We start from the raw sequence: 26,211 nt of genomic DNA, 5'->3' as shown, positions 1-26,211 counted from the left end.
TCCACCAGGCCATCCGTTTGAGGATGGTATACACTGGTGCGAATCGATTTAATATTTAATAGTTCGTACAGCTCGCGTAGTGTCCGTGACATAAACGTTGTGCCTTGATCGGTGAGGATTTCTTTCGGAATCCCCACCCGGGAGATTATTTTGAAGAGTGCCTCCGCAACACTGCCTGCTGAGATGTTGTGAAGAGGCACTGCTTCCGGATATCGCGTTGCATAGTCCACTAGGACCAATACAAAGCGATGTCCGCGTGCTGACCGTTCTAATGGCCCGACGAGGTCCATTCCAATTCTCTCAAAGGGGACCTCGATCAGAGGGAGAGGGCGCAATGGCGCTTTTGGGGTGGCCGTTGGGTTAACCAGCTGGCATTCGCGGCATGCCGCACACCACCTGCGGACATCGCCGCCAATGCCCGGCCAATAGAAACGGGCTATTAGACGGTTCAGTGTTTTCCTATCTCCTAGATGACCTGCCATGGGATTATAATGAGCCGCCTGGAATACCATTTCCCGACGGCTCCTTGGAATCAAAAGTTGGGTTGTATCCTCTTTGGTCCGAGTGTCCTGTGTCACTCGATACAACCGCTCATTTATAATTGCAAAATAGGGGTATGAAAGTGCGATGTCAGGCTGGAGTCGTTGACCATCGATGACTCTCACTTGGTCAAAGGCGTGTTTGAGGGTTTCGTCTCGTGACTGCTCCAAAGGGAAATCCCCCTCAGGGAATTCCCTGAGAAGGGGAGGGGCTGCAGCCTCTCCCCCTCTCTCGTCATCAGGACGTGGAGCTGTCGAGGACGGCCCCGGCTCCGCCTCCCCTGCCAGAGCATTGCACATCACAAATCTCCCTATTTTCACACAGGACCCATCCGTGCAAATTCCCTTTAATAAAACTCTAAAATCAGGCCAATCAGTCCCCAAAATCAGCGGATGGGTGAGGCGGGAACTAACCGCAGCCTCCACTCTATGCTTTTTCCCCCGGAATTTAATTGTCAGGGTCACCACCGGATACTTGTGAATATCCCCGTGTACACACTTCACCTTCACTGTTTTGGATGTGACCAATGCCTCGGGTTGAACCAGGCATTGGTGGATAGTGGTTTGATTACAACCGGTGTCCACCAACGCTTGGTGAGTACCCCCCTTGACACTTACCGGTATCCGGTACGCTCCGGCCCGGTCGGGGGCAGCCTGTGGGAGGTCAGAGACCCGCACCACCGTCCCCAGCTCCATCAGAGGGCACTGATCTCGGAAGTGGCCCGGGTCTCCGCACCTCCAGCAGGCCGGCCCAGGCGCTACGCCCGCACTTGCGTCGGCAGGCGCCCCTCCCTGAGGGGGAGAGCGGCGGGGCATTGGAGTAGGGGAAGGTGTCGCCTCCCACACCCGGGGAACTGGTCTCAGGGGCTGAGTTCCTCCTCGTCTGCGTGGGGCAGGAACGGGACCTGGAGAGAGAGCAGACGAGAGAGAGAGAGGGGAGGGGGAAGAAACAGAGGGAGGAGAGAAAACGTAGGAGGGATCTTCCGCCCTCGGGATCTTCCGCCCTCGGGATCGCCGCCATGTGGTCCTCCGCAAGTCGGATAGCTTCCTCCAACGACGCCGGGCGGTGGCACTGGACCCACTCCGCCGACCCTTTCGGCAGTCGAACTATGAACTGTTCCAGTACAACCTGGTCGATAATTCCCTGGACGTCGCGATCCCCCGCTAGCAGCCATCTTCGGCAGGCGTCACGGAGCCGCTGGGCAAAGGCAAACGGGCGGTCAGAGCTTTCCAACTTCAAGCTTCGGAAGAGTTGACGACTTTCCTCCGGAGTGCGACCAACCCGTTGCAAGATGGCTTTTTTTAGATCTCCGTAGGCCAGGAGGCTTGACGCTGGCAGTTGTTGAGCCGCGAGCTGGGCTTCCCCGGACAATAGTGGGATCAGTCGGGCTGCCCATTGGCCAAGCGGCCAGCCCCAGATCTCGGCGGTCCGCTCAAACAAATCCAGGAAAGCCTCGGGGTCGTCCGCCGCCCCCATTTTCTGTAATGCTGGCGGGGGTAACGGCGTGGGTGTGTCCGGGGTCGCGGCTGAGGATGCCCCCTGGCTGAGGAGGCTCCAGATCGCCTGCCGGTCCTCGGCTTGAGCATGCATGAGCTCGACAAACCGGCGGTCTTGATCTTGTACCATGTCTATGGTTTCACGAATTATAAAGTGGCAAACATTCCAGAAATAAAACTAAAGAGAAAAAATCGTTTACAAGATACTGCAGTGTTACGGGACATAGACACATACAGAATATCTCTGTCTCTCTGTGTGTGTAGGTTGATAGATTTGGCCCGTAAATTGGATAAAGCGGAGCGGGAGCCGCTATCCAGGTGTGCAGTGTTCTTTAAGAGGTTAAATCATCACGGATATGCTGCAGAGATCTATAATAAGATGGGTGACATGAAGGCACTGGTGGAGCTGCATGTGGAGGCCCGACACTGGGATGAGGTGTGTATATGATTCTGGGAGATTTGACTGTGATCTCAATGGGCAGATTGACTGTGCAGTGGGACTTTGACTGTTTTCTGGGGAAATTAAATTCACCAATCAGGGCTTTTTCCTCTTTAAACTCATGCTGTCATGCACATCTAAACTGACCGCATTAACTTTCCTACTACCATAATTTCTGGAATATAAAAGATTATAAATTTTTTTTATCATACGAAAGGTCCTGCGACTTATTGTCCAAAGTAACTTATTTATATAATTTATACGTAATTGATGTTTGCTGGTCAAACAGGCTGCACACCAAAACATATGTATGCTTACAAACATAAGAAAACATCAGTGATAGAGATGGTAGTAGCATTTTAATGTAGCCAGTTCAGAGTTTTTAGCCTTTACAAAGTATTTTATGCAACCGGTTTAAATATTCTGTCCACCAACAATATTGTGCTAACAACAGAAGACCAATGTCACGCACAGCTTTTCTCATCCCCACAAAACGACGTTTAATTAAAAACAGTCAGTCACTGAACCAGACAGTTAGTACATGGCAAATAGGGTTGAACATTTATCGTTCGTTTCAACTTTTGGTCGCATGACGAAGCTTCACTATTAGAAACCCTTGCGTTTTCCCTCTCCGTCCTTCCGACGTACCATCCCCTCCGAAATCAATGCATTCGCAGCATTCTTTGATGCAGCATAAACTCTAGTGTGTAGGCGCCCTAATGTGGAGGGCAAAGCACTGCTTGATGCCTCGACTCAACTCATGTGAAATGTTTTTTATAATGACGAAAGGACATTATTGAAACTCAAAATTATGATTATTATTATGCTGTTATTGTTGTCTTTTCTGATAAAAGTCATGCTCAGCAGTTTAAATACTGTAGGAAAATGATACAGTACATCTGCTTTGTTCTTCTAATGCTTAAACATTCTGACTGTGATTTAATTTTCAAATCAATAATTGGAGTCAGTTTATCCTGTGGTTACACATGCAATATGCGGAAAACACGGAATCTAGTCATAAAAATGCCATTAGCAATAAACCGCCGAATGTCATGGAATATGACATATGGTATTTGGATGAAAATGAATGTCTGAATGTACAATTAATCAAATTAAAATTGTGATATGTCCTAGTGTGATAATTAAATTTAATTGAATAAATAAGTAATCTACAAGTGATGCGCTCTTAAATGAATGTGTAGAGATGGCCGCTCATACAATGAAAATGCCTCATCATGATTATCATGCGTGCGCATGTGTGTGTGAGATGACAGACAGAGAGCACTCTGAAGTGCACAGCACATACAGACTATGTATTTATTTAATTAAATCACAGCTTTACCGGGATTAATAATCACACTTGGCCATGGAGCATACTGCTTATCTGGAGGTGAGAAACTACTGTCAAAAACACACTGATATGCCAAAATAAAAGCTCAATTTAAATGGACGCATATGATTTTGCTTAAATATTACACTTGTTGGGCACAAATAATGTCCTGGAAATGTTCTGGAAAATTGTGGCTTGAAAAGAGTGGGAACCCTGATAAATTATAAACAGATGTGGATTATTTGTCACGTTTTTTCCTGAAACTATGAAAAACGATTACCTGAACGTTTACTTCAAGCAGATGCACCCAATTAAAACAAGCCCAAATACAACATGATGTGGTTAGTAGATCTTGAGGGAATCTTCATGGAGTAACTTGACTTACAGGTGCATCTCAATAAATTAGAATGTCGTGGAAAAGTTCATTTATTTCAGTAATTCAACTCAAATTGTGAAACTCGTGTATTAAATAAATTCAATGCACACAGACTGAAGTAGTTTAAGTCTTTGGTTCTTTTAATTGTGATGATTTTGGCTCACATTTAACAGAAACCCACCAATTCACTATCTCAACAAATTAGAATATGGTGACATGCCAATCAGCTAATCAACTCAAAACACCTGCAAAGGTTTCCTGAGCCTTCAAAATGGTCTCTCAGTTTGGTTCACTAGGCTACACAATCATGGGGAAGACTGCTGATCTGACAGTTGTCCAGAAGACAATCATTGACACCCTTCACAAGGAGGGTAAGCCACAAACATTCATTGCCAAAGAAGCTGGCTGTTCACAGAGTGCTGTATCCAAGCATGTTAACAGAAAGTTGAGTGGAAGGAAAAAGTGTGGAAGAAAAAGATGCACAACCAACCGAGAGAACCGCAGCCTTATGATTGTCAAGCAAAATCGATTCAAGAATTTGGGTGAACTTCACAAGGAATGGACTGAGGCTGGGGTCAAGGCATCAAGAGCCACCACACACAGACGTGTCAAGGAATTTGGCTACAGTTGTCGTATTCCTCTTGTTAAGCCACTCCTGAACCACAGACAACGTCAGAGGCGTCTTACCTGGGCTAAGGAGAAGAAGAACTGGACTGTTGCCCAGTGGTCCAAAGTTTTCAGATGAGAGCAAGTTTTGTATTTCATTTGGAAACCAAGGTCCTAGAGTCTGGAGGAAGGGTGGAGAAGCTCATAGCCCAAGTTGCTTGAAGTCCAGTGTTAAGTTTCCACAGTCTGTGATGATTTGGGGTGCAATGTCATCTGCTGGTGTTGGTCCATTGTGTTTTTTGAAAACCAAAGTCACTGCACCCGTTTACCAAGACATTTTGGAGCACTTCATGCTTCCTTCTGCTGACCAGCTTTTTAAAGATGCTGATTTCATTTTCCAGCAGGATTTGGCACCTGCCCACACTGCCAAAAGCACCAAAAGTTGGTTAAATGATCATGGTGTTGGTGTGCTTGACTGGCCAGCAAACTCACCAGACCTGAACCCCATAGAGAATCTATGGGGTATTGTCAAGAGGAAAATGAGAAACAAGAGACCAAAAAATGCAGATGAGCTGAAGGCCACTGTCAAAGAAACCTGGGCTTCCATACCACCTCAGCAGTGCCACAAACTGATCACCTCCATGCCACGCTGAATTGAGGCAGTAATTAAAGCAAAAGGAGCCCCTACCAAGTATTGAGTACATATACAGTAAATGAACATATTTTTCAGAAGGCCAACAATTCACTAAAAATGTTTTTTTTTATTGGTCTTATGATGTATTCTAATTTTTTGAGATGGTGAATTGGTGGTTTTTGTTAAATGTGAGCCAAAATCATCACAATTAAATGAACCAAAGACTTAAACTACTTCAGTCTGTGTGCATTGAATTTATTTAATACACGAGTTTCACAATTTGAGTTGAATTACTGAAATAAATGAACTTTTCCACGGCATTCTAATTTATTGAGATGCACCTGTATATTCAGCTGCTACTTTAATTCCGGAAAATACAGTACATGCTTCTTGTGAATTATTCATCTGTGCACATTATTGTAAAGTATAAAATCAGTAACATCAAAGCCTAACAACCACGATCCAATCAAATCCTGAGGGATAAAATCAAGTCTTGTTCTGTTATTTCCAGCTGAAGATTCAGTTTCACTCTGAAATACATCACATTAGGTTAAATGCTTTGTGAATGCAGTTTCATGTTGTTTTTAAAACCGTCCCAAGTAATAGTTAAATTATATATTTATAAGCAGGGCAGCTTTCTGATATATTGATGTGTGAAATAATCGCCCATAAACAGCCTTTGCGTTAATTTAGTTTCCTGCTCTGTATTGTGTTCATGAAGAAATACTCGTGAATGTGATTCTTGTGATTTCATTCGGCAGCAAGATTTCTTCTTACTCGACCATTAACTCCTCTTGCCACAGGAAAAAAGATTGTGAAACTAAAGAATAGGAAATTATTCATGTTAAAACAAGTGACTGAAATACTGTTGTTGCTGCTTGTTGTCAGGCATTCTCTCTCGTGGAGAAACACCCTCAGTTCAGAGACGACGTCTATGTGCCGTATGCGCAGTGGCTGGCAGAGCACGACCGCTTCGAGGAGGCACAGAAAGGTCTGTTACACACACATTTACATGACCATCAGTTTGAAACATGGAGGACGAGAGACAGGCATGTCTGCCATAAGAGAAAGAGAGAGACAGAGACGTGAGGGGATTTTCTGTGCTGCACTGAGTCTCGCTCTGGAAATGATCCACTATTGTGTTTCTGCCCATTAGAACTGGCAGCAGGAAACGTTTCACATTCCTGTTCATTTGAGTTCCTCTGAAACTCCAAACACACACACACACACAGTCATTTAGCTATCTAAAGTAGGGCATCCCAAAGTTTACTATTTATTTACTGTATTTAAGTAAAGCCAATTATAATGACTGAAGACTAACCCCAAAGGGCATTTGTCAAGCTTAACATACGATCTTGCAGCCTCTTTTGTATTTCAGGCCTTTTCGACATTGAATCATGTGCAGGATATGAATTTTAGATATTAATAATTCAATTTTCACTATTTAAAATGCTAATTCTTGATAAAATGACATCATTACTTGATATCTTTCTTGATATCAAAAATGCTATTTAAAACTAGCATAACGCATAAATGCTGATATCTGTAACTGCATTTTCACTAGTAGAATTTCACAATGATCTGCCTATCACTCCTGGTGCTTGGTGTCGGACTCCATTACATGGCTGAGTGATGACGACAGACTACAGCTAGCCAGACATGACTTCAGTCTTTTATGATGGACTTCAGAGGATGAACTGATGCCAACTCCAACCATACTTCATATGCCACTGCCTGAACCGTGGACTTAGGATGGACCCCACCGAACCTCACCGAAATGAACTGCTGGTTGAACTGTGATGCACCTCATTGATCTCTGCCCACATCACCTTTGTCTATTGATGGACTACACTCTTGAAATGGAATACATAGACTATTAATTAATTGCCAACAAAAGCCTTCATCAGCCAACTAACAAAGGACAATGCATCTATGTGAACTTCTGCAGTTAATCCAGGATGAACTTCAAAGATATTAGTCATTAATCTTACAGTTCATACAAAATCTTTGTTTAAACACTGACCCTTAACACTTAGTTTAATCATTTTAAACCATGACTTGCACTGCACATAAATAACTAATATTGGCATTATATTCATGCTGTTTAGCCAGAGGGGAACTGGCTCCCACAGTGAGCCTGGTTCCCTATCTGTCACTCACTCGACATTGTGTCGATGTAGTGACACTAGGGGTCACTATTGGGAGCCCCAAACACCTCTGTTCTTTGAGAAAAGGCCAATGAAAATTGGCGAGTGGAATTTGCATGCCACTCCCCCGGACATATAGTATAAAAGGAGCTGGTGTGCAACCACTCATTCAGATTTTCTCTTCGGAACCGAGCGGTGTTGATATAATCCACTGCCAATCCATTCACCTCTGTAAGAAAGCAACTGTCTCACGCGGCTGTTGGATTCTATGGCGCATCACAGCGGTTTCTCCCCTCCCGCACAGATAAGTGCGGAGAATGCCGCTGGGTGCTTCGGCAGCGTGCGTTGAGCGCTAAGAGCATATTTTCTCTAAAATAATTTATATCCTCTAAAAGAGTGGGCACTGACAGAAAGCATCTTTTTAAAGATACCTTTCCGGTTATGTGCAGTTCCTAGTTGATTACGTGTCTGGGCTCCAGACACGCTGAGACAGCATTCGTGGATGGTTCATGCCCGCACTGCGAGAGCATGACCATAGCCACGTTGCGATCATGGCTTTCCTTCCTCAGAGGGAAAGCCACTCCAGCCACTCCCTGCCGCGGTTCTTCTGCCCGCGGGCACAAGACCACAATGGTTAGCGCTGGGGCCGATTTGGGGACTTCAATGGAAGTCACTCCGCCTGGTGAATCCCCACGGACCTCCCATTCTCCAGCACGCTCAAGCGCCCCGGTTGAGTTCCGGGATGAGTCAGGCAGCCTGCCTCAGAGCAGGTTCGACCTCTCATTCGTCGCTCAGGGAGAGGATGAGATCTCAATAGCAGCATCGGAGAGCAGGCTGCTTCAGTCTGATGCGGAGGACTCGGCTGGGCTTCTGCCTTCATGTGTGGTCACCCAGTCTGAGGCTGACGGCGAGCTGTTGGCCATGCTTGCCCAGGCTGCCGCGTGTGTCGGGCTAGAGTGGAACCCTCCACCCTGCCCTGAACCCTTGCGACTTGATGATTGGTTCCTGGGATCGGAGCGCCGCTCACGTGCCTTTCTTCCCAGAAGTGCATGAAGAACTCGAAGTCTTGTCAGGAACCTATTACTGGCCGGACCGGGCTTTCGAGTTCTGCTGCTCTCACCACCCTCGACGGCGGGGCGGCCAGGGGCTACACGGACGTTCCCCAGGTAGAGCTTGTGCACGCAGAGTGCCGCCACCTGGCGGAACCATCCTAGGCTCTCATCCAAAGCCTGTAAGTCTATGTCGTCTCTGACGGTGAAGGCTTACAGTGCCGTGGGGCGGGCCACCTCCGCTCTGCATGCCATGGCCCTCCTGCAGGTCCACCAGGCCAAGGCATTGAAAGAGCTGCACAAAGGTGGTTCTGACCCGGGAGTAATGCAGGAGCTGCGCTCGGTGACTGACCTCGCCCGTAGTTCATACTCTCAGGCAGGCGATGTCCATGTTGGTGGTCCAGGAGCACCACCTTTGGCTCAACCTGGTCGAGATGAGGGAGGATGACAAGGTTAGCTTCCTTGATGCCCCCACTTCCCAGGCTGGCCTTTTCGGCTACACCGTCGAAGACTTCGCACAGCAGTTTTCGATGGTAAAGCAGCAGATGGAAGCCATCCAGCACATCTTGCCCTGTCTGCCCATTGCCGTGGTGACCTTCCTGTGGCAGCAACATCGGCTCCACCACAGCCTGAGCCAATGGCTCGGCCCTGGCGTAGAGCTCCCCGCAGGAAGTTGACGCCCCCAGTCTCACAGCCCGTGACCAAGAACCCTAGGAAGGCTTCTAAGCGCCCCTGAGACGGGTGACCTAGAGGTGAGGAGACTCGCGCCACATTTGGAGGTGGTAGACCGACCACTCCATCCCCCGGTGGAGGGCCGGAGGGAGAATCTTTGGTTCCTTTTTTTATTGAGTTCGCTGCACGCCCGACACACACACACCCACACACAGGCCAGTTGTGGAAGGCTGCAAGGATGCTCAGCCTCCTCCCCAGTCGTTGACCAGTCCTACGTTGGGTATGCGGAGCAAGGTAAGTGCTTTAACGTCTCTCCCTGTACAGCAAGATCGGGACACGAGGCCCCCCAATGTAGCACTTCCCGCCCGCTCCGCCGCACCCTTTCCGCGGGTACGTCAGCAGCGGTCATCCCCTTGGTGCCCCTCGCCCGGAGTTTGGAGACGTGGTTAACACTCTCCAAACCGTCGCGATGGCTGGCCAGGACGATCCAACTCGGCTACACGATTCAGTTTGCTAGGCACCCGCCCAGGTTCAGCGGCGTCCGTTTCACCTTGGTAGGCGGCGAGGGCACCGCTGCCCTACGTGTGGAAGATGCAGTCCTTCTGCAGAAGAGCCTGTCCCTCCAGCCAAGATGAAGAGCAGCTTTTACAGCCCCTACTTCATCGTGCCCAAGGAAGGCGGCGGGTTGCGACCGATCTTGGACCTGCGGGCAATGAATCAGGCCCTGTACAGGCTTCTGTTCAGGATGCTCACGCAGAAGCACAATCGAGATTGGTTCGCGGCGGTAGACCTGAAAGACGCGTACTTTCATGTCTTGATCCTGCCTCATCACAGACCGTTCCTTCGGTTTGCCTTCGAGGGTCGGGCATACCAGTACAAGGTCCTCCCCTTTGGTCTGTCCCTGTCGCCTCGTGTCTTTACGAATGTCGCAGAGGCAGCCTTTGCCCCGCTTAGGGAAGTGGGCGTCCGCGTTCTCAACTATCTCAACGACTGGCTGATCCTAGCTCACTCTCGAGAACTGTTGTGTGCACACAGGGACCTGGTGCTCAGCCACATCAGCCGATTGAGGCTTCAGGTCAACTGGGAAAAGAGCAAGCTCGCCCCGGCGCAGAGCATCTCTTTTCTCGGGATGGAGTTGCACTCGGTCGCTATGACTGCTCATCTCACGAACAAGCGCGCTCAGTCGGTGCTGAATTGCCTGTGGTATTCAGGGGGAGAACAGCAGTCCCACTGAAACAATTTCAGAGGCTCCTGGCATTAAAAGTTCCCACTACCCCCTTTAAAGATCAGGTGGTGAACCTACAAGCGCTGCCCTAGGAGGAGGCAGACCCAGCCTTGTCATTGCTGTGTCCGGTACACGCTTTGCGTGTCTATTTGGACCGCACAGAGAGCTTTAGATGCTCTGAGCAGCTCTTTGTCTGTTTCAGGGGACAGCAGAAGGGGAATGCTGTCTCCAAACAGAGGATTGTCCACTGGATTGTGGATGCCATCGCATTGGCATACCAAGACCAGGGTGTGCCATCCCCTCTGGGACTACGAGCGCACTCTACTAGGAGTGTAGCCTCCTCCTGGGCCTTGGCCAATGGCGCCTCTCTAACAGACATCTGTAGAGCAGCGGGCTGGGCAACACCCAATACCTTCGAGGTTCTACAATCTCCGGGTTGAGCCAGTTTCGTCCCGTGTGTTGTCAGGTACGAACAGATAAGTGGCGGGACAACTGGCCGGGTGTACCACTGGCACACAAGCACCTTTCCCCTTCTCCAGGGGAAGACGTGCGCTCTTTCATCCATGTGAGTTCCCGGGATCAGTGAACTCTGGATTCCTCCCTCAGCACCTGCGGCAAGCAATTCGGCGGAGGAATTAGACGCCAGGCCCAGTACTTTTGTCAGTATGCCCTGTTCAGGTCAGCCCCTGTACTGGGATAGGTGCCCTTATGCGTTGGTTCCCTGTCGGTATCCCCATATGACGTAATCTTCCATGGTATGGTCTCCCTGACGGTAGACCCATGTCTTCCCTTGGGCAGAGTTCCCTCTGCCACCAGTCGCCGTGTTTGTAGAGCTCCATCCCCACTGGGTAGGACCTACCACAGGGACTTCTCCACATGCGACACTGCCGACAAGCCTCAGTGAGACCATGTGACGTATTTCCACGCAATTACCTCCCCTTCGGGCAGGGTGTGGTCTCCGCGGTATCTTTTTCCAAGGACACCTACCCCGACGCAAATACATTTGGCCCCAGCTGAAATTAAGCGAGTTCTTTCTATGGGAGAAGAAAGAAGAGAAAAGGCCGACCCAGCTGGCGCGACCTGTTCCCATTGGGGGCACGTCTGACCCCCCCTTTTTATGCTTTCGTGGGGTGAGGGTCCTTACGACATACACAGGGCATTGGGAAGTTTGCGATGGGGCCGGTGCACTTGTTACTTGGCACGCAGTGGCCTGCCTGCACCTGCACCGCCTATCCATGTAACAGTTCTGCTGTTTGTGGCATTTTGTATAGGGACCCCTAGTATCACTATATCGACATAACGTCGAGTGAGTGACAGATAGGGAATGTCTAGGTTACTGTTGTAACCCCCGTTCCCTGATGGAGGGAACGAGACATTGTGTCCCTCCTGCCACAACACCGAACTACCCGCTGTGATTGCCGGGACTCTGTCTCAGCTCCTCAGCACAAAACCTGAATGAGTGGTTTCACGGCAGCTCCTTTTATACCCGTATGTCTGGGGGAGTGGCATGCAAATTCCACTTGCCAGTTTTCATTGGCCTTTTCTCAAAGATCAGAGGTGTTTGGGGCTCCCAAGAGTGACTCCTATTGTCACTACATCGACACAACTTCTCGTTCCCTCCATCAGAGAATGGGGGTTACAACAGTAACCTAGACATTTCTCCCAAGGTTATTTTTCTCCATTAACCAAGATCTTATGGAGTTTTGTGTTCCTTGCCAGTCGCCTTCAGCTTACTCACTGGGGTTATAAATACAATTAATTATAATACAATTATTATTTAATTTATTTTTTATAAACTATTTACAATCATATTTAATCAAACGACACAATGATGACTCTAAGACTTTATAGATATTACAGTTTCATTTTCTGTTAATGCATGATCTTCTGTAAAGCTGCTTTGAAACGATGTGTGTTGTGAAAAGCACTATACAAATAACTGTTCAAAACGCAATTACAGATATCTATAATTTCTGACTAGTTGAAATTTCAGTTTCCCGTATCTGCAATGCACTTCTTACTAGTGTTATTGGAGGCTGCAGTGTAACCTGGACAGAAATATGCATAGAAATGTCTGTATGACGAGGAGGAGGGTTTGTCGCGGGCCATGAGGGTGCACGGCCGGCGCAGAGTCTTGTAATCAGCGGGAGAGAGAGATAAAGGGGAGCTGGAGATGCCAGTTCGAGAGAGAGAGAGAGAGAGACACACGTGGCCGCTGTGTGTTTTTGTTTTATGTTGTTTTAAGTTCAGTTACGTCATTAAAGTTATGTTGACTGTTCTGCCAGTTCCTGCCTCCTCCTTGCCCATCCTGAACCCATTACATTGGTGCCGAAACCCGGGAAAGAGGAAGGGGTGCGCTGTCATAGAGTCGCTGCCGGCCGCCGGGAGTTGGAGGAACTGCTGCCATCAGCCAGGAAAGGGAGGAGCCGTTCCATCCTCCAGGGATCGGAGGACTCGCTGCCATCCACCCAGGGAGGAATGGCTGTTGTCCGCCAGAGGGTGGAGGAGTGGCTGAGGACCAGGTGACGGCATGTCCGGGGACCGACGAGCAAGTTTTTCCTCTCTCTCCTCTCTCTCTCTCTCTCTCTCTGTGTCCCTCCCGCTCGACCTTTCCCTCTTCCCTCTCCAGAGTCTCCCTTCCAGAGATGGAGGCTGCTATTTGGTCTTTTGCACTACATAAGTTTGTAATCATGTACCTGTTTATATATAATTGTTTTTAATTGATTGTCTTACAAAAAAGTACTGTGGCGGTGACATGGTACAGTGATGACATCAATTGGTACTTTGATATAAACCATTACTATTATTGAGTAATTGTTACTGAGTGAGAAGTAATGTTGTTGATGAAAAATAAATATAAAAAAGGTGTTTGAAAACCTTTTTCATAATTTCTTATTTCCTACTGGGCAGGGGAAGGGAAGAGGTAGGTGAAATGAAAACAAACATTTCTAAGCAGTTGTACACCAAAATGTTCTTTGCATTGAGAATAGGGCCAGATAGATTTGTGTATTTTCAAGATACAAAATACTGTATTTTATTTTGATACATTTTTTTCCACACAATATTTGTTTTTTTTATTTTAAATACATTTTCATGTATTTGTGCCCATCTGTGTCTGTAAATCAACATGTTCAATTTAGTATTTCAGAAATATGGAAATGGATTTCAGAAATCAAAAATTGGCAAGTAATTAAAGAAATCTACAAAGGCTTTCTTACTAGTTACAATCACATTACAGATACCTGAAATGAACATTGGCACTAGTGAAAACCCAATTACAGATTTCAAAATGAGCATTTTTGCTAGTTGTCATTCATTTGTTGATATCTGGAATGGAAATTTTATATCGTAACGTGATAGTAATTTTTACTATTAAGAAGTGCATTGTTTATATGTGAAATTGGAATCCCAACCAGTAAGAAATTAATTATCTGTAATTGCATTGTGCACAGGAGTGAAAGACCGATCGTTGTGAAATTCTATAGGTAAAAAAGCAGATATCAAGAATTATGTTTTTAACTAGTTGAAATCTTTTTTAATATCAAAATACTTTTTTTTTTTTTTGTCTTGTTTTCCTGTAAAATTATCTAAACATTCTTAAAACGTGATTTATTTATTTATGTCTTGTTTTAAGATAAATCTGACAAAATTAAGTGAATTCTAGACTTAATGTAGCCAATGTGGTAAGAAAAATAAACCTGTTTTCCTTTTGAATTAAGTTTATTTTTCTTACCCCATTGACAAACAGTTTTTTCCTTGTTTCAAGCATGTATCTTAGTAGATTTGGTTAGATTTCTCTCAAAACAAGACTTAAAATCTTAAGGAAGTTTGCTTGTCAAGTAAATGTTTAGATAATTTTACTGGAAAACAAGACAAAAATACTTGTCTTGAAAGATTCTTTTTTTTTTTTTTTTTTTTTTTTTTTTGCAGTGTAGGTATTTCCATGTTGTTGATATCAATAATTAACATATTTACTAGTGCAAACCTAAAAGCATTTGCCAAAAGCAAATGTAATTCCATTGTTGATCTCAAGAAATAGCATTTAAGATAATGAACATTGACTACTATAGATATGTATAATTAATTTCCATGCTCATTAAATGTTGAAAAGGCAGGTGATACTCTCATGCACACTTTTTCTACACACACAAGCGACAGTGCGAAACACGTAATCGCAACGGCATGCTGCATCTCTGAGGCGGTTACTAAATATTGTATTCTGTGTTGCATTAAATGTGCACTTAGTAATTTTTTCCTCATTAAAAAAAGTTTAACTTTTAAAGATGACATGAATTGTAATTTTGCCATATATGTAGGAAGTCATCACCACTCGCATTAAAATGAAAACTCGGTAATCTTATAAAAGCTGTTTTATTCTACATGGAGAGGGTCCGCACATGGGGGCGGCCATATTGAGATCACATGACCAGCCGAATACTACTCGATTAATCTCAGTGAGAGCCCTGTTTTTAGACACTTTCACTCTTGGATTAAATTAATCATGGCTGATTGAATAGTGAATTTCTGCAACAGCGTCTGTAACTGAAAGCAGTTGATTTTAAATGATGTTGCATCCACACCACTAGGTGTCACTATAAATCCAAGACAACATGAGCAAAAAGCCATTGAGTGCACCTTTAAAGTGATAGACAATAAAACTAACACAATTATCAACTTAAAATGGCATATATTTCTCCAATAAATGTGTTATTTCTCACATTTTCAAGGGAACAAATTTTTATCAGTGCAGGATATTTACTCAGCCACTGAGTTCAGACAGGTTTTAACATTTCTTTGACCACATAAAGGCTAAACGGCGTTTGATTGGTTGTGGATAAAATTACACACTGCAGCCCCGAAAAGATAAAAGGCTCTATTTTCGTGACCATGCATTTATCCATTTTTTGTGAGCGCTACTAAGTGCAATGTTTGTGCCAGCGCAAAGTGCAAGTGGGTGGGAGTGTTGCATGCAAATCTGTGGGTGTATGCATGCAAACTGTGAGTGTATTGTACGTTAATGAAGTGGCGCAAAGTGCAATTTGCTATTTATCTTTTTCTTATTTTTCTCTATTTTGCCAACCTGATTGAATGCTCTGTGAGTGACAGCCAGAAGCAGTTGCAGTCTAGTGGTGTCAAAGTCTGATGAATCTGGCACTAGTAAACGGCCACTGCTCATGCAGCTCTGACCCCACAGTGACCTCTGTTGGGGGTTGGGATCAGTGTTTTTTTGTTTCTGGTGAATCTGTGTTTGATTAGACTCTGACACTGAGGAGGTGATGCTGTTCCTTCACAATTCATTCTGACGTTCACTGAGAGCCTCACTCTCTCCCACTGTGGACAGCAGTTAATCATATTTAACTCTATCAACTTTCTTAATAAACGTGTCTGGGCTTGTTGTGAGTGATTCATCAGTGCACATTACTCCAAAGAAAGACAGTCTTTCATCAAAATTTGATAACCCACTGAAGTTCATTCATTCGTGGCTGATGTAACCTTAAAGGTGCACTCACTGTTTTTTGTGTTTGTCATCTTGGACTCTCAGTGACACCTAGTGGTGTGGATGCAGCATCATTCAAAATCAATAGTTTTCAGTTACAGATGCCATTGTAAAAATTCACAATCAGCCATGATTTAATCCATGAGTAAAAGTGTCCAACAACAGGGCTTTTACTGAGATTAAGTGAGTAGTAATCAAATGGTCATGTGATCTCAATATGGCCGCCCCCATGAGGGGACCCTCTCCATGTAAATTAAAACAGCACGTATAAGGTTACTGATAGTACTGAGGTCTTCATTTTTTATGTGAGTGCTCATGATTTTATACAAATTTTTCAAAATAACAAATCAAATCGACATACATTAAGGAGTAAAACGTTTAACGAGGAAAAATTTACTGAGTGTGCCGTTAATAGCCACAATTGCAAAATAACTATTTAGACATTGTTGAGGCTGCTGTTGTATGTAATGCCAATAGTTAACACATTCATTTCATGCTGGTTAACATTAATGTAATAAGGATTACTGCAACATTTGTGCTGTAGATTGTATATATACAGTATATACAGAATATGCTGTACATGAGGTGTGATCTTTCATTTTTAAAAGACATCTACTACTTTGTACACTGTCAAGTGATGCAACTCCATAATTCCATTTAAAATGACAATAATGATAATTCCATGTTTTATGTCTCTATGATTTTCAGCATTTCACAAAGCCGGGCGTCAGGCGGAGGCCGTGAGAGTGCTAGAGCAGCTGACCCATAATGCCGTGGTGGAGAGCAGGTTTAATGACGCATCGTACTACTATTGGATGCTGTCCATGCAGTGTCTTGACATCGCCCGAGGTGCCTATGAGTGTATAGTTCATTCACTGCATACTTCAACTTTTTGTGAAATAAAAACCACGTGCTCAGTTCTAAGCCACAAAATATAGTTTGTTGTTTGCTGTATCTCTAAGTTATGATATTTATGCACATTTGTGTGACTTTTCTAGATAATGAAGAGAAGAAGAATGACATGCTGAAGAAGTTTCACAGTTTCCAACATTTGGCTGAACTGTATCATGTGTATCACTCTATTCATCGCTACATGGTGAGCAGGACTGCATCACACAATTCAAGGGTGTTGCCATTGATTCATATCCGTTCATTTCAGTTAGAGAGAAGCTCGATCGATATGCTTTTGGATTGTTAGCACCGGTAAAATTAACCTCTTTTTCAGTGTATGTTAATATGAGAGCTGTGGATTTAACACATTAATTTAGTCTGATTAATGGACTACTTGTTCTGAGCCTCATGACGCACTTCCGCTTTGAAATAAAGCGGCTTGTTAGTTTCCGGTTATTTGTGTTTACAATGCGCCATAGTTGCCTAGTTTCTGAAACTCCACTTAAAATGAGTGTTTGGAAGGACATTTTAAAGTACAGATATTTTCAGAGACAGAAGAATAAATATCTTGAACATTACTCTGTAATATTCTTCAAAGTTCAGTGGATTAACAGCTTTCAAAGCTTTAATTCAGCTCGAGCCGATCTGAGAAAGCAATGTCTGGTATACATCCCAAGCGCATTTCACCGGTTCTCCTCACACGGAGGTCTGTAGCAAGACATTTAGCCACAGATAAGCTTGTACAGCAAATGAGACAAGGCTGAAGAACACTAGTAAAGGAGTCAGCACCAGTGCTCTTTGAATGGAACAACTGCACGCTTCAAAAACTGCAATGCTCCATGTGTAAGGGAGAAGAGAGAGATCTGACGAATACATGCATTACCCCGTTTTTATTAAATGCATGTTTTAATCTCTATTTTACAGAAGCCCTGAACCGCAAAGTGAAAAAAAAATTCACTAGGTGTTTTTTTGTTTTTTTAAGCTGTCCTGTACGACAGCAATTTAAATGTAAAATAAAAATAAATCTAAGATTTTGAGATTAAAGTCTTAATATTTTGAAAATAAAGTCTAAATTACGAGAATACATTTGTATCATTATGAAATTGAAGTCATAGTATTTTGAGAATAAGTCGTAAGGAAAGTAACATAAAAGTAATGTGGTGGACAACAGCAAAGTGCAGCGTCTGGTTCTTTGAATACAGTAAACACCACTAACCAGGGAGATAACATTGGCTGTGCAACTTTGTTGTCAAGTTTTCCAAGCTTAGGTGACTTAGGTGTGCATTAGTACAGGAGTTTTCAACCTGTTTTCAGCTCAAGTGGAGCAAAAAATAATTGGAACTGCTGTGAATTATATAGGTCCATTTAAAGACACTGTATGTGGTAACATATCCTCAGTTACAGTATTGCTTTGAGAAAAAAAATAAGCAGACCACATCACGCACGGCGAGCTGGACTGTCTGGGGCTACATCCACACTAATATGTTTTCATTTGAAAATGCATGTTTTTCTCTACGTTTAGGCCTTCCGTCCACACTGAGGCTGTCTTTGCACTGTAGTGTGGACAGGGCAGGTGGATATACTGTATCTGAAAACGATGACATATTTGTTGACATGTGACGCAGTCATGTGATCCATTCAACCCAAATCAATCAAGATGGTGGCCCACATTGTAGCGGCATTATTGTGCCTGTTATTCACTTAGAGAGCATTGTTCAATATAAATGTTTCTTTGTACAGCCTTCAAAATACATTCCTTCAAAGGCAACGCAAAGTTTCATCAGATCTGCTGTCCGGTGATGAGGACATTTGCATTTGCATAGAATGGTGAATTTTTTATTTGTTATTTTATTTTTTATTCTTTTTATTTATTTTTTGTATGCGCAGTAAGGGGATTTAAGAGTTTTCATACGTTTCAGTGTAGACAAAGAAACTTTTGGAAAACGTTTGAAAATGGATGGAGTGTGGATGGAGAGCATTTCAAAAATGAAAACACAATTTATTCAGATTATTGTAGACATAGCCTGGTTTTTTCTACTGAATAAATTTAGTTTCCTACATAACTGCTGCAGTGTCTAAATACTAATAATAACTATGTGCCGATGCACCAAATGACCAAGAATTTCTGTATTGCTAAATAATTTCCTAAAGTATGATTTAACTACATTCATTACATCCATTTCTTACATTAATGAAGCTGCTGGTTCTGCGTCCGTTCTGTCGTTGTGGTAATGACGCACTGTTTAATATTGTGATTTGTTTTTCTCTAAATATTTCAACTTTATTCTCATAATGCTTTGACTTTATTCTTGAAACTTTATGACTTTATTCTCGTAAAAGGCATGTTATGAGATTATTCTCAAAACATTACAACTTTAAACAAACGTAATTCTTGAAATCATAGATGTTTTTTTGTTTTATTTACGTGGCACTAAAACATTGTCGTGTTACTGAGTGCATGTCCTTCAATTGTAAATTAAAATTTTTGTTTCTGTCTAAAAAAATAATTTCACCAAACAAAAATATTTTCTGTCTAAAAATCTTTTTTCACCTATTTTTTTTCTCTAAAATTTTTTTTCAATTTTTTTTTTTCAGTTTTCTTTCTCCAAGATGCAAAAAATGTTTTCTTGCTAGCTAACAATTAGCATGCCATACCAACCCCAGCCACCAGGTGCCACTATCAGTATGAAATCTTATGCTTAAAAGGTGACCATGTTTGTAGTATTAATCTGTTGATTTATAGATGTAAAGTTAATAAATAACAATAACAAGGATGTTTTGCTAATCATATTTATGAAATAAACATATAATGTTAGACAGTCTTCTAATTCATGAAATCCCACAAATAAATGAATATGCCTCTGGTTACATATGCTTCATATGGCATTCGTTGTCAAGTGTAATAGTAGTGTGCGCACATCAAAACATTAAGGCAGGTGCACAATCAAAAATGGACAAAATTCATGCATTCGTTGTCAAGTGTGACAACAGGAGTTATTTCTGTTTGTTTGATGTTTTTCACCACTGGCAATATCAATGCTGCTATTGAGAGTATGCTTTTTAAAATTGTTGACCGTTGTGACGCCTCTCGCTGCGTAATATCATAGCAGCATCGATATTCCCAATGGTGAAGGACATCAAACAATCAGAAATAACTCCTGTTGTCACACTTGACAACGAATGCCATATAAAACATATGTAACCTGAGGCATATTCATTTATTTGCGGGATTTCATGAATTAGAAGTCTTTAGACAGAAAAAAAAAAAAACATTTCCAGAGAGGAAAAAAAAAAACTTTTAGAGAAAAAACAATATTAGAGCGAAAACATTTCAGTGAAAAAACATTTTTTTGAGAAAAAAAAATATTTGTAGGACAAAGGCTCAGGAAGACACCTAAAAAAGCTTTTCACCTAGTGACTTTTTTTTTTCTTCACTTTGCGGTTCAGGGCTTCCAAACTATTTTGTGTCATTGATAAGTATATCACATAATATATTTAAGTATATGTTATGTAAAATGCATAAGTAGCATAGCTGCAAAACATAAGTTGTAACATTTGAGATTGTTTTAAATATGCTGAGTACCATTAAATATATTTATGCGCTATTACTGTATTTATGTCATGACATTTAAAACTGCTTCATTCTGTCCTGAGTGATTTTTAAAGCCTGGTCAGAGTAAGAGAACTGCTCATTTATTGATGGAATCCACAGGGGACATTTAACAAAAGTAAAGTAATTTGCAATCGTTGTATGGTGGAATTTATCATTGAAGCTCAACAGGTATGAAATATTGTAAATGAATGAAACACTTGTGAATGAGATGGCCAGCGGTGGACTGCAGCTGGTTATATATGTTTTATATAGCTACATTTGGAAAAGAAAAAATATTTTTAGAGGCAAATGTCTGCAAATGATACATCTGAGATCAGTCACCTTAACGGCAAAAACATGATTTATTGTTTTAAACAATCCTAAAAAACAGAAATGATCTCATGAATAAACCCCTGAATGTAGGTGCGCTGAACACTGTAACATGAAACGCCTGGGCCGCATTAAGTAGAATGCAGAGGCAATTACGCAAGTAGACTGTCCATTAAATAAAAAAAAGAAAACATGTTAATCAAATTAATGCAAATAATCATGCATATGAACTTAATTCATGTTTTAGATGTTTTCAACATAAATAGCATTATTTTAGAAGTATGTATAACCCAAGTAATGTAGGCCTACATAAAAGTAATAACTTCAATTAAATTGAAAGTCAGAAACTGTAATCTGATTACAAGATTTTAAAATGTAAAGTGTCACACTACTTTCTGTAAACTAAATTACTAAATAGTTTAAGTTATACAGTAACTACTGTAATTACTTTGTCTTTAGGTTACACCCAACACTGTATATTATAGACTGTTTTAAAGAGTTACAAATTAAATAATAGTTACAGCTATACTAATGATCAGTTTAGTCTCTCAGAAATAAACTTCTGCATTTGTTTTAGGATAGGGAAGTAGACCGCGATGTGTTTGTTTTGAGATGAATGAATGTATTTTAAGCTGATCAGAGTAAAATTCAACTCTTGATTCATAGATTAATGTACTACAGAAGAAACGTTGATGATTTGTTGTATTAATGTTGATATTCATGTTTGTGTTTTCAGTCAGAGCCCTTTAGTTCCAACATGCCTGAGATTCTCTTCAACATCTCACGATTTCTCTTCCACAACTTGACCAAAGATGTTCCCATGGGCATCTCCAAAGTGTATCCTTCACACACACACACACACACACACACACACACACACACACACACACTTTCTTGAACGCTTGAAGGGCCTCTAAGAGACACTTTCAGCTGTGTGATGTTTTCATATATTAGTGTTCAGTTGACTGAAGTGTTGACAGAGTTAGTGTGTATGTGTGTATGTGTGTATGTGTGTGTGTGTGTGTGTGTGTGTGTGTGTGTGTGGGTGGGTGGGTGGTTGCAGCGTGTGTTGAATGCAAAATAAACCTGTAACGGGTAAAGGATGGGCAAGGAGGAAGCGGGAACTGGCAGAACAGTCAACATAACTTTAATGACATAAACTGAACTTAAACATAAACGCGTGTCTCTCTCTCTCTCTTGAATTGGCATCCCTGGCTCCTCTTTATCACTCTACCGCTGATTCGGCGCTGGGCGTCCATCGTTACAGCCCGGCCACGCCCACCACCTCATCACAAAACTGTTTCATAACACCTCAGCCAACGGAGAGATGTGTTGAAATGCTTCAGAGTATGATGTGAAGTCTGAACTTTCACAGCAACATCTGTTTCTGCTGTCACCATTTACACACTTTTCTTTCTCACACGCACTCCTCTCTCACTTCATTCTTCTCACTTTCTGTGTGATAACTGTGAAATATATTTTTGGAACGGAAAAGTTGACAAACCGAGCAAGTGAGTAGACATGCCTGAAAAAGCAGGAAAAAGAAAAGAATACTTCAGGCAGTTTCTTGTTCACTTATTGTTAAGAGACTGATTTGGTCATGGTGCATTCACATTAACAGAATCCTTCATTTTCGAAGAGAGTGGCAATTTGCGGCAGCATAAATGACAATGACCATTGGAGATGCGACAAAGTTGAGCAGAATTTGATATAAAAGCATTAACATTAGAATCTACATGCTGATGGAGGACAAAGACTGCCAAAATACAAAATAAATAAATATTTCTTTAAAGAGGTGTAAAGAAATGAAAAAAGTGTACATATAAATCTATTTCTGTGCCTGAAGTGGAAAGCACGCCCCCTCATTACCATACAGACACAGAAATAAAGAAATAATAAATGTGGAAATAAATAAATGTGTGTGACGAGGAGGAGGGCGTGGCTGGGCCGTGAGAATTCCCCGGCCTGAGTTTGGTGATGGTGAGCAGGGTGGAGCCGAGCGGTGTCTGGGCAGAGCGAGGCTGGAAACATAAGTGGTGAATGAGTTCCACCTGTGTGCCACACCGGTCTCACGTTCCAGTGATGGGTGGCGAGAGTATTTAAAGAGAGGAGTCGGTGGCAAACGGAGAGAGAGATGCATAAATCTGTGTGTGTGTGTGTGCAACGAGCCGGCGGGGAAGCAGTGCATTTGGTATTGTCTTTTAAGTTGTAAAATAAATGTCTATGTGTTTAAGCTGGTCCTAGCTTCCTCCTTGCCCATCTTGTGAACTAGTTACAATGTGTAAATATATAAATGTGTAAATAAATAAATATGGACATATATACATGTAAATATAAATGAATGTAGAAAAAAACAAACGAGGAAATAAATACATGTGGAAATACATGAATATGGAATTAAATAAATACAATAATACATAAATAAGGAAATAAAAATTATAAATACTCATTTATGTCAGATTTGATCATTTATTTATTTATATGTACACTTTTTTCATTTTTTACATTTCTTTAAAGATATATTTATTTTCTTTTATTTTGTATTTTGGCAGTCCTGGTCCTCCATACATGCTAACACTAAATGACAGTCAACGCTCAAACTATTTCAAACTCCATTTAGATCTGACTGCTGGTCAGCAAATATCTCTGGGAACAGGGAAACCAAGCTCATTTCTGATCCTGTCACACTGTCTATGTAAGAATGTGGCACTTGTGTTTTAAACTTAAATTTTCTTTTTCGTCACCTCAGACATCCTTACATCACTGTCACAAATCCAGATTAATACATGATGACTGCTAAAAATACTGTAACGGTATTCCTTGTGCTGGAATGTTGCATTATTTACAGGACGAATTGTTGTTGTGACCCTTGACCCCGCACTTCAGGGATACGTTGTACGCTCTGGCGAAACAGAGTAAAGTTCTGGGTGCATATAAAGTGGCGCGACATGCCTTTGAGAAACTGCAAGGACTGAAGATCCCATCGCGCTATCAGGACAGTATGGAGCTCAGCTGCCTGACAGTCCGCTCCAAACCCTACCATGACAGCGAGGTGTGTGTTCACATCATGTGCAAGACTGCATTGCATCACAGTTGTTTTTGATCAGTTAATGACGATGTGTATTGTAGGATTTGATCCCTATGTGTTACCGCTGTTCCACCAACAACCCTCTGCTGAATAACCAGGGCAACTCCTGCATTAACTGCAGACAGCCATTCATATTCTCCGCTTCCTCATATGGTAAGTGCCACATACACACAGCTTGGCTGTTTTCTGTATTATAGCAGGTAGGCGTGTCTTTTAGACTAAGCCTAAACAATCTAGTGGGAGTCCAGCAGAAACTATGCAAAATCTTAAACTGAATAAGGCCATACCCTTGCAATCCTAGACATAGTTTTATGATTTTTTTAAATTCTTTCCCCCTCCCCCTCCCCATCCTCCAATACCAAGTTCAGATCTCTTTCCCATAACCTCTTAAGAGCTGTTAAGGCCCCGTCACCAAGACTCTGAATCAAAGAGGAATAATACACTGACATTTCATGACCCTTTCCAAAGGCTGTGAGCACCATACAGAGAGTGTCTGCAGCTTTAGGGGGCTGTGTACTACCCCCAAAAAGGGTAGTACTAGCTCAACTGTAAATACCTGAAAAATTGAGACCTAGAAATCCCAAATTGCTGGGTCAAATTTTCATATGATCTCAAAGCTCCATTTTCATAAGTCACCAAGTGTAGCAACACCCCTCTCAATCCATTCTTTCCAGCAAAAAGGGGACTTGTTAATACATAATTTGGGGTTCAGCCATATGCTTGAGAAAACATTTATGTAAGTATCAAAACTGAACATTTGGGAAACTTTTGTCCATACTGAATGTAAGTGTGAAATAATGGGATGCATTTTTACTTCTCTAGGCAGTTTGATAGAAATAATTTGCAATGGTCAGATTGGGGCAAGGACCGCTTGTTCAATGCTATAGGTCTAAACCTCTTTTGTCAATTGGTCTTACTGAACTGCAACTGAGGTCGTTTACCATTCCAAATAAAAGACTTAAGTATTCTATCAAATTGTTTAAAATAAGAAAGAGGAACTTCTAGAGGGAGAGACTGCAGTAGATAATTTCATTTGGGGATACAATTCATTTTTATACACTGACCTTCCCAGCCATAGACAAATGTAGTGAAGCCCACCCATTCACATCACACGAGAACTATTTCATTAATGGGTCAAAATTTACTCTAACTAAATCTCTCACATTTGCTGGAAATAAAATACCTAAATACCTAATACCTTGCTTGGGCCATTGAAAGGAGGCAGGTTGGAAAGCCGTGGCAGGGCAATATGCTGTCTGAGCAAGAGCTTCCGATTTAGACCAATTCACACTGTATCCTGAAAATTTGGAGAAATAATTAATAATTCTATGGAGGCTAGGCATAGATCTTTTAGGGCCAGAGACAAAAATAATATATCATCTGCGCAGAGTAGAAGTATATGCACCACACCTTCTGCTTCAATGCCAGGAAAATCATCCTATTTTCTTATTTGGGCTGCTAATGGTTCCAGGGCAAGACTGAACAATAAAGGGGAGAGAGGACAGCCTTGCCGGATTCCCCTACCAAGAGAAAAATTCTTAAATTAATCCATTAGTTTGCAATGCCACTGCCGGTTGTTTATAAAGTAACTTCATCCATCCAATAAAAGTGTTCCCAAAACCATCTGGCCCTGTGCCTTACCTGTTGGCAAGGCTTTAATTACCTCAACAAGCTCCTCCAAAGTAATATCTGAGTCAAGAAAGTCTTTGATCATTCGTCAATTTAGGAAGTTCTAATAGCTCTACAAAGTTGCTAACATCCTTATCGGAAGACATGGACTTGGAACTATAAAGATGGAAATAAAATTCTTAAAAGGCTTTATTAATATCTGTGGCAAAAATAAATATCTTGCCTCCAGAAGACTTAATTGAAACAATGGTGGGAAAAAAAACTCTCTGTTTTATGTATCTGGCAAGACGTTTCCCTGCTTTGTCCCCTGACTCAAAGTATGCCTGTCTTGCCCTGAAAAACCAAAACACTACCTTCTGTGACAAAATAGTATTGTACCTATATTTTATATATAGTCAACTCTCTAAGAGCATTTGATGACATTTGGCGCTTCAGCTCTGTTTCAGCACTTTTAATACTCTTTTCCAATCCTATGAATTCCTGTGCTTTGATCCTTTTAATGAATGAGGCATATTGTATGATCTGCACCATAACAGAGGACATTGAGGACCAATTGGTTTCTACATAAGCATTAACTTCTATCTTTTGCATTTGTTGAAATGCTGGGTCCTGTAGAAGGGATGTATTAAAGCGCCATCTATATTATTTCCTTTTCTCTATAAGTGACAAC

The 26,211-nt window shown here is 42.3% G+C and overlaps 1 protein-coding gene across 2 annotated transcripts in view; it reads left to right on the top strand.

Moving 5' to 3' along the window:
• Positions 1-26,211, top strand: part of LOC127424007 (intraflagellar transport protein 122 homolog) — a 98,432-nt gene that overhangs the window by 62,359 nt on the left and 9,862 nt on the right. For both annotated transcript variants that reach the window (XM_051668760.1, XM_051668759.1), the window contains exons 19-25: positions 2,301-2,472; positions 6,310-6,412; positions 16,720-16,860; positions 17,010-17,107; positions 21,561-21,661; positions 23,711-23,876; positions 23,954-24,065. In XM_051668760.1, the coding sequence (XP_051524720.1) occupies positions 2,301-2,472; positions 6,310-6,412; positions 16,720-16,860; positions 17,010-17,107; positions 21,561-21,661; positions 23,711-23,876; positions 23,954-24,065 (893 nt within the window). The remainder of the gene's footprint in view (positions 1-2,300; positions 2,473-6,309; positions 6,413-16,719; positions 16,861-17,009; positions 17,108-21,560; positions 21,662-23,710; positions 23,877-23,953; positions 24,066-26,211) is intronic.

This window comes from Myxocyprinus asiaticus, chromosome 33 (genome assembly GCF_019703515.2).
Source record: "Myxocyprinus asiaticus isolate MX2 ecotype Aquarium Trade chromosome 33, UBuf_Myxa_2, whole genome shotgun sequence".
NCBI lineage: Eukaryota > Metazoa > Chordata > Actinopteri > Cypriniformes > Catostomidae > Myxocyprinus > Myxocyprinus asiaticus.
Note: the sequence above shows the minus strand (reverse complement) of the source record. Positions and strands in the feature narration are given on the sequence as shown.